General features: G+C 46.9%; 1 protein-coding gene across 13 annotated transcripts in view; it reads left to right on the forward strand.

Moving 5' to 3' along the window:
* The window catches only part of CRACDL (CRACD like), a 175918-nt gene that overhangs the window by 82755 nt on the left and 83635 nt on the right, over window positions 1–9528 (forward strand). For 11 of the 13 annotated variants that reach the window (XR_009544137.1, XR_009544138.1, XR_009544135.1 and 8 more), the window contains 3 exons: window positions 143–308; window positions 7223–7358; window positions 7709–7873. Coding sequence is in view for 9 of the 13 variants with exons in the window: in XM_060169446.1 (XP_060025429.1) it covers window positions 143–308; window positions 7223–7358; window positions 7709–7873 (467 nt within the window). In the remaining 4 variants the exon portion in view is untranslated. Of the gene's footprint in view, window positions 1–142; window positions 309–774; window positions 802–2680; window positions 2716–7222; window positions 7359–7708; window positions 7878–9528 lie in introns of those variants that run through there. The other 2 variants (XM_060169454.1, XM_060169453.1) reach the window with 2 other exon arrangements.

Here is a 9528-nt window from a genome sequence, read left to right on the forward strand (position 1 = left end):
GTGTGCTTCACAACCTTCTGTGTGGTAAAAGGACTTTTCAGGAGCGAATAATTGATGCACGGACAGAAATCTTACTTTCTCTCCTTCTCGTGCACATCTCATACGTGTCTGGTAAATACTCACATGCATTCTTTTTGCATAGGAAAGAAAAAGTCCAAATTCAAAACGTTTAAGAAGTTCTTTGGGAAGAAGAAGAGAAAGGAATCTCCTTCCACAGGAAGTAGCACCTGGAAACAAAGCCAGGCAAAGAATGAGGTCATTGCCATCGAGTCAGGGCCAGTGGGCTACGACTCAGAGGATGAGCTGGAGTAAGTTGCCTTTTCTATCCTTCAGGCTTGTGTGTTCGAAGGGGCAGGAGGGGTCACAGGAGGACCCCAATACTTGGGCTAGTTGTCGAGGTAACTTGGTGGATTTCTGAGCTTACTTTCCTCCTAGGTAATTCCACTGGAGGTTCTTCCATAGATATGGTGTTTTCTGTCTTTTCGTACATAGGGATGGAGAAAGTTGGAGCGGGGGGTAGGGGAACATTATCAGGTACCCGCTATGTGCCAGGTGTGTATATATTAAAAGTCTAGTGCTTCCCTGGTGGCGCAGTGGTTGAGAGTCCGCCTGCCGATGCAGGGGACACGGGTTCGTGCCCCGGTCCGGGAAAATCCCACATGCTGTGGAGCAGCTGGGTCCGTGAGCCATGGCCGCTGAGCCTGCGCGTCCGCAACCGGAGAGGCCACAACAGTAAGAGGCCTGCGTACAGCAAAAAATAAATAAATAAATAAAAAAGTCTACCTAACTATGAAAGAGGAGGTAAGAAATACCATTTTATAAATGAACAAACCAAGCTTTAGAGAAATTTCGGAAAATCTGCCCAATGTCCTACAGCTGAAAGTAGCAAGATTAGGAAGTAATCCCTCATTTAATTTGACTTAAAACTCCTTTGAGGACCTGGATACTATACCAGAAAAATACATCTCTCTAAGCCTGAGTCCTCAGTAACCCAATAAGAAAATTTTCCACTGGAGAGAGAGAGAGGAGTAGGGGGAAGGCTTCTTGCTGTTCAGTCTTAGAAAAATCATCCAAAAATATTGTTAGGAAGAACAGAAACCCATATTTCAATAGGTATGAAATATGGGGAAGTCTAGGGAAGAAATCTGTATTTTTGTAACTTGTACTTCATCAGAATATAGTTGTAATACATATGCTTTGGTTATTCCAGCAGTTATTTCTGTGAGTAAAAGGGAAAAAACAAAACCAAAACCAGATCTGTTGCCATGCCATGTTTTGTTTCTTTTAAACAACATGGGCTCCTTAATTAGAGGATAAGACATAATGACCCTGGGATTGGGAGACAGACCGTGCTGAGATGGGGTCCTGGGCTTCAGCATCCCCGTGAGGGGTCCTGTCCCCTCCTTCCTCCCCAGTCTCCTTGCCTGTTTCTAAAGGAGTAGAAATTACACTGACCGCTTGGTGGCGCCAAACGACTAAAGAGGAGAGATTTGAGCTTTGTCTTTCAGGTTGTTTTTTTTTTCTGGTGCTGGCTGGGAATAGGAGGCACCCACATGGGACCTTGTGAGGAGTGGAGAGGACGGGCTATACACGCATTTTTAAGGCAGCTCCAAACTCTTGGGGAGCAAGACATTATCGTATAGAACTAATTGCTCACTGTTACATGTCTTCACTGGGCCAGCCCCAGGGACATTATAACGCTCGCCTCTACCCACCCAGTCTCTCGACCAGAACACTCAGCGGCCCCTCCAGCCAAGGAATAAGAACACAGCAGGGGGGTGAGCTGGGCTGAAATGACCTGTCCACTTGTCCGTCATCTGTCACCAGAGCCCATGGAGAGTGGGGACAGTGCCCCTTTCATCTTTATATTCTCAGCACCTGGCAGGGGCGGGTCTTCAGTTACTGGTGAAAGTTTGCTAGAGTGATGCTAGGAGCGGAAGCTTGGGGTGGAGTTGTGATGACACCCGGGAAGTGCAAATAATGTCCTTAGAGAACAGCGCAGAGGTGAGACAAGAGCTTTCTCTCTTTTTTTCCCAGCTTTATTGAGAGAGATCATTGACATATAATGTTATGGGAGTTTTAAGGTGTACAACGTGTTGATTTAATACGCTTACATGCTGCCACATGATTACCACCATAAAATTAGCTAATACCTGCATCATGTCACCTAATTACCGTTTTTTTTTTTTGTGGTGAGAACATTTAAGATCTACTCTCGTAGCAGTTTTCAAGTATATAATACAGTATGATTAACTGTAATCACTGTGCTGTAGATCCCCAGAACTTACTCATCTTATAGCTGGAAGTTTTTACCCTTTGACCAACATGTCCCCATTTCCCCCACCCCCCAGCCCCTGGTAACCACCTTTCTACTCTGTTTCTATGAGTTCGGCTTTTTTAGATTCCACATGGAAGTGAGGTCGTAGAGTATTTTTCGTTCTCTGTCTGATCTCACTCAGCATGATTCCCTCAAGGTCCATCCATGTTGTTGAAAATGGCAGGATGTCCTCCTTTCTCATGACTAAATAATGTGCCGTTGCATATATGTCCCACGTCTTCTTTATCCATCACCCATTGATGGACACTTCTGTTGTTTCCATGTTTTGGCTATTGTGAATCATGCTGTGATGAACATGGGACTGCAGATGTCTCTTCAACATCCTGTTTTCATTTCCTTCAGATAAATACCCAGAAGCAAGATTGCTGGATCATATGGTAGTTCTATTTTAAATTTTTTTGAGAAACCTCCATACTGTTCTCCATAGCGACTGCCCCAACTTACATTCCCACCAACAGTGCAAAAGGGTTCCCTTTTCTCCACATCCTTGATACCACTTATCTCCTGTCATTTTTGTAAAAGCCCTTCTAACAGATCTGAAGCTTTGTCTCCTGTTTTTGATTTGCATTTCTTTGATGATTAGTGGTGTTGAGCTCCTTTTCATGTACCTGTTGGCCGTCTGTTGCCTTCTTTGGAGAAATGTCTATTTAGATCTTCTCATTTATTAATTGGATTGGGTTTTTGCTATTGAGTTGTTGAGTCCTTTAAATATTTTGGATATTAACCCCTTACCAGATATAGATTTGCAAATATTTTCTCCCATTCTGTAAATTGCCTTATCATTTTGTTGATGGTTCCCTTTGCTGTGCAGAAGCTTTTTTTTTATTATTGAAGTATAGTTGATTTACAGTATCGTGCCACAGAAGCTTTTTAATTTGATGTAGTCCCACTTGTTTATTTATTTATTTTTTGCGATACGCGGGCCTCCCACTGTTGTGGCCTCTCCCGTTGTGGAGCACAGGCTCCGGACACGCAGGCTCAGCGGCCATGGCTCACGGGCCCAGCCGCTCCGTGGCATGTGGGACCCTCCCGGACCGGGGCACGAACCCGCGTCCCCTGCATTGGCAGGCGGACTCTCAACCACTGCGCCACCAGGGAAGCCCCCACTTGTTTATATTTGCTTTTGTTGCCATTGCTTTTGGTGTCAAATCCAAAAAGTCATTGCCAAGAGCAATGTCAAAGAGCTTACTCCCTATGTTTTCTTCTAGGAGTTTTACGGTTTCAGGTCTTACATTCAAGTCTTTAATCCATTTTGATTTTTGTGTATGGTATAAGATAGTGGTCCAGTTTCATTCTTTTGCATGGGGCTGTCCAAGTTTTCCCAACACTATTTATTGAAGAGACTGTCCTTTCCCCGTGATATATTCTTGGTTCCTGTGTCATAGAGTAATTGACCGTATAAGAGACAAAAATTTAAAGGTACTCTTTAGCCTCTTTGAAGAGTCCGTGAGCCTTCTAGACTGTGTAGCAACTTGTCATCCATCACCATGGGCAAAAAGGTCCACTTACCAAGGTACATTAAGGCTGACACACCACATGAAACCCTGTGGGTTTAAGAAGTTGATGCCCATGTACTGTGTCAGTGGGGTTATGCTTCTTGAGTCTCTTGATCTATAACAATTTTCCTTCACCCTTCCTGCTTTGTTTCATGTCACTGATCAAATGGAGAATATCCCACATCGGGATTTGCTTGCTTTTGGTATCATTGGACTCATGTTTGTATTCTCTGCATTTCTCGTAGAATGGTAGCTGGATCTCGATATTTAATTAGTTTTAGATTCAAGACGGTCCTGGATACTTCCTGTCACATCTCATCACAAGGCACATGCTTTCTGTTTGTCCCACTTCTGGTGATGCTGAGACTGAGCGGTGGGTTCAGGGGGGTCTCTCTCAGTGTGATCCATCCACGAACCTTCACCTGATGGTTTTTACACCTGCTGCTGATCATTACTAGATCCATTATTTCATTGTAAAATGGTGGTTTTTCTAATTTGATCGTTCATTCTGCATATGTGCTAGCTAGCATTCGTCTATGCAGAAGACCTTTCCTTCATCAACTCCTTGGTTGCTCTGAAATACAAGTTGTACAGGAAAAGCAGGGTAATGCTTGGTTCTCTTTTTATCCATCTACCTTCAGAGTAATGACCTGGTACCCTAGCAAACTTCCAAAACTGAGTGATGAGTTTTCTTTTTTTCTTTTCTTTTTTTTCTTGACTATCATTGTGAATGCATGGATTTTTATATATTTGATGTGCCCTAACCCATGACAGTCTCTGTTCATTTTTATGCTCACACGGTCCCATCCTATTCTACTGAGAGTCACTTCAGATTAGCTCCTGGTTCTTTTGACATGGCCCCATTTGTCTCTGGAAGGTTCTTTGCTTTCTTGCATGATGAGAAATCCCAAGTTAGTTTGTACATTTCCTGCCGTAGACCTGTAATCAGCCATTTCCTTTTAGTGTGAAATGGTTTTTAGCGACCACAGTCTGCCTGCCAGGGCTGATGATTGTTAGTTGGCTGTCATTACTTCTAGACCTTTCCAGTAGATGTAGCTAGGAAATATGTTTTTTTAAGAGAAAAATAAATCATTAATTCACTGGTATTTCCAGTTCAAATTTATTTAGACAGACTTGTTGCTTCTTTGATTCTTTGTTTGAATTCACTTTTCTATTTTACTGGAAATCTTGGTTCCTAATGATACTAATAAAATTATTTATTTTCTTCATCATTTAATGTACTTATAATAATTTCATTTCCCCCTTTCCCACCCGGAGGTTACATACTATAAAGATTGTTCTGCACTGTTTTTTTTTTAACCAATATTGCTACTAAGACTACCAAGTACAATTTGCTGTCTTTGTGCTTTTTGTTCTTAGAATTTATCCTATTACAGATGTAGAGTCAAAAGTCACTTGGATGTCAAGTGAAAGTCACTTGAAATCATTCTTTTCTCTGTGTTTATGCTGACAACCTGATATAAAATTAGACTTGTTTCCTTCTGTTTGTTTTCTAGTTTTAGAGGCTGATTTCCCTTTTTGTTTGATTTTGTCTTTTAACGATGCAAAATGTTTTCATAGTTTCAAAGACAACATTGTAAGTATAAGTAGAAACCTTGGTACCCTGAGTCTCGTCTTGTTCTATCCTTCCCCTTAAAGGAGACTTTTTTTTTTTTTTCGCCGTATGGGGACCTCTCACTGCTGTGGCCTCTCCCACTGTGGAGCACAGGCTCCGGACGCTCAGGCTCAGCGGCCATGGCTCACGGGCCTAGCCGCTCTGCAGCATGTGGGATCTTCCCGGACCGGGGCACGAACCCGTGTCCCCTGCATCTGCAGGCGGACTCTCAACCACTGCGCCACCAGGGAAGCCCTAAAGGAGGCTATTTTTATTCATTGGTTCCTTATCTTTCTATTTTTATTTTTTAAAAATATATGCGAACACACATATGTTTGTATGTGTTCATACCCCCTTTCCCACACAGAGCTAACACAGCACTGTCTGCACTCCGTTTTTATTTTTCACTTATTAGAGTCTGGTGCTACCTGCACACAGGGTTGCCCCTCACCCCTTTGGTCAGCTGCAGAGCCTCTAGTATATCACGTCCCATAGTTTATTCAGGTACCTGCTGAGGGACACGTGGGCTCTTTCCAGTCTTTTGCATCTATAAATGATGCTGTAGTCAATGGCCTTGAGCATATAGCATTTTGTGTCTTTGCAGCGGCCTTTTCACACTGTCTTGAATTCTAGTTACACCCAGAGTGGAGGTGTTTGGGCAGTGATTATGGTTTCCAGAGGGTGTGGCCATGGGCTGCCCGCTGTGGGAGGGCAGCCCAGGTGTGCATATGATCTCTGTAACAACAGCTGCCATTAGCAGGAGGCCCTCCTGATTCTTTCACTCGGCCTCACTCTCTCCCAGAAATATGAGGACATTTGTGAGCTGTGGGTTCCCCACTTGCAAACTTACTCTAGCGGCTGGAAGGAAGCTAGAAAACATCACTAACCAACATGGGGCGGGGTCACACCCAGGAGTCCCTAATGCCTCACAAAGGACAGGATGCCCAGGGCTGGAGTGGGGGAAGGGCTGTTGGTGCAGAAGGTGGCAGCGTCTTCGGACAGGCTTTCCTTCCTTCATCATCGTGTCTCAGTCACCTCCTTCCACCTATTGTTCAGGCCGCCAGCGCCGCTAGGAAAATCTGACGATAACTCCCACATCCTCTTAGCACATTTTGTGAATGTCCTGTGGGTTCAGTTCCAAATTGGAGCCTTGAGCTCGGGGCTGGGGAAGGGGCTGGGATGGTGATGCCAGAAGGGGCCGCCATCTCCGCCCCAGGACCTTGGCACACAGGCTGGGTTGCACAGATCACATCAGGTAATGAGATGAGGATGTGGCTTTGCACATCGCAATTCTTTTCAAACCCAGCCGTGGACGTGTGTGTTTTGGACCACGTTGTAAGGATGCCTCCGTCTGGCAAGCCCTCAGCCTGCTGTGCAAACACGGTCTCCAGCCCATTGAGGGGCTGCATGTTTGCCCACAAGGAAAGACCTCACCCTCCCTGGGCACCCAGGACAGTCTGCACAGCCTGCCAGCCAGCCCAGGCCCCCTGCCAGCCCTTCCTCTCTGCAGGCCTGCTGTCCTAGACCTCACACCTCGTCAGACCTTGGTTTTTCCCTTAACGAAAAGAATTCACATAATCTTCAGATCTGTTAGAAAAATCCCTATCTCTACAAAGCTCCTAATAATTGACCGTGGTATTTGACAGGATGAACCAAAGTCGTAAGCAGTTAAAACAAATAAATGCAGCTGAAGGCTTGTTGTAGCATGTGCCCTTAGCCCCATCCCAAGCCCCCCGGGACCAGCCGAGGGTCACAGTGCTTCTTTCGTCCTAGGGAGTCAAGGGGCACGCTGGGCAGCCGGGCCCTCTCACACGACAGTATTTTCATTCCTGAGTCGGGACAGGACCCTCCTCGGCCGGTGCGGGTCTTTTCCCAAGAAAATGTGTGTGACCGGATTAAAGCTTTGCAGGTAAACGTTTCCCCGTGGCGACACTGGGTACGTATGTCAGGTAGGCATTGGGAAGTCTTAAGATGATTTCTGCTGGGTTTACTTGATCTATTTTAAAGCCCAATTGCATGCACGTCGCAGCTCTCCCAAGACTCACCCAGTTAGTTACAATTGGACCATACCTCATTCTCAGTTATAACCACTCATTTTCAAGATGACAGCGGCAGAGCTGGTGGCAGACTCGCAGTTCAGTTCCCTGCCCCAGGCAAGGGTGCTGAAAATATCTCTTGAATGAATGAATTGCAGCGGGAGCATTTGTTGAGAAAAGTTGCTGACGAAAACAACAGCAAATGTTCTTTATTCCGATCTAGTTAAAAATACAGTGTAATGTGAAAATGGGGCTGCCACCTCCTCCGGGGGGCCTTCCGGCCAGGCGGGGAGATGATGCTGGCATGAGCTCTGAGGACGACGGTCTGCCCAGGAGCCCCCCAGAGATGTCCTTGCTGCACGACATCGGCCCCGGCACCACCATAAAGGCAAGTGTAGCCTGCACCACCTCGACTCCATCCGCGCCTGCCACGTAGGGCTGTCGGGGACTCCGGTGGCCCCTGTGTGTGTTCCCCTTAGACTCCCGTGCTGGGTCGTGCTCCGAGCAGCCAGGAGGGATTCTAGCCAGGTCACTGGAACCCACTGTCAGGCCTTGGACTGTATTTGTTTTCATTCTTTGAGCAGAAATTCAGGTCTCTTTAGGAGATATGGTTTGGGGAACATTTTCCATGGTGGATAGAGGGCTGATACAATCAACCCTATACCTCGTTTTTCCTGTCTGAGCAGATGACCAGACCGGGCATCTCATCTAAAAGAAGGAAAACGGCTTTGAATCTGTTTTCTGTCATCATGACATTTGGCTGGAGGGAGAAGGGAGTGGTAACATATATGACTTAGTCTAGGCTCCTGCATCTGAGTTTGGGACTCTGAGAACTTGTTAGCTTAGGGGTAGAAATGTGAGGCGTGGCGCTGGTAGACAGGGCAGCAGGGAAAGTTTGACAAGCAGGAGAGGTGTCTCTGACCTCAGCAGGGCGGGGAACTGATCCCAGAAGTCCCCCACCCCCTTTGGAATCCAGGAGGAAGAATTGAACTTTTTTGTGTGTATACCAGCGGTCCCCAACCTTTGTGGCACCGGGGACTGGTTTCATGGAAGACAGTTTTTCCACGGACCGGGGCCGAGGAGGGGGATGTGGTGGGGTAGGGGAAGCGGGGGTTAGTTCCAGCGGTAGTGTGCGCGATGGGGAACAGCAAATGGGGCTTCACTTGCCCACCCACTGCCACTCGCCTCCTGCTGTGTGGCCTGGTTCCTAACTGGCCTTGGACCGGTACTGATCCGCAACCGGGTTGGGGTTGGAGACCCCTAGTATAAACAACATAGCTCGTGGTGCTGCCATTTTGAGCCCATACAGTGGGCTCAGTGATAAAATCCGTATCATTTATGTTACATGAGTACATAAGTGATGAAACAGCTGATCATTTCCCCCTTGTAGACAAGCCTTGCTGTGGGGTGGATGGAGTTGGAGACCCATTACGTATATAGCCACACCCCTGCCCTGTGTGTCCTTGGAGGGTCCCTGTGCCCTGGTCGAGGGCCATCCTCAGGCAAGTCCTGCAGGTTCCGTGCTGCTCTGAAATATATTCAGCCGTCACTTCCACTTGGACGTTCAGAAGCCCCCCTGCAAAGGCAGGAGGAGGAGTATTTACCTGACTTGTTTGCCGTTGTGGGTTCCCAGAGCCCCACGGATAAAGGCAGAGGAAGAGCTGTGGTGTAGCTGAGAGTGAACACGCCCAGGGTGCGGGTTTCTGCACAGAAGGCCAGAGAATGCCTCTCTCCAGAATTCTGCCCTAGGGTCAACCTGTCCCTGCTTGCTCTGCGAGCGGGTCAGAGGGCAGTAGGGCACCCACACCTGCTCTCCCACCTCGAGGAGAAAGCAGAGAAGACAAGGAGGAAGATTTGGCCCATTGCCTGGACTCCAAGCCCACCCTGCACCCCTTAGCACCTTAAAATACTGGAGGGGCAAGTGGACAGTCTGATGGCCATGTTAAGGTGTCATCACCACGTGACACACGCATCTCGGCAGCTCAGTGGCCACAGCCTCAGGAGTGGATGTGACTGTGTGTGTTTCAGGCTGCGTGGTTGGGG

This window comes from Lagenorhynchus albirostris, chromosome 13 (assembly GCF_949774975.1).
Source record: "Lagenorhynchus albirostris chromosome 13, mLagAlb1.1, whole genome shotgun sequence".
Taxonomy (NCBI): Eukaryota; Metazoa; Chordata; class Mammalia; order Artiodactyla; family Delphinidae; genus Lagenorhynchus; species Lagenorhynchus albirostris.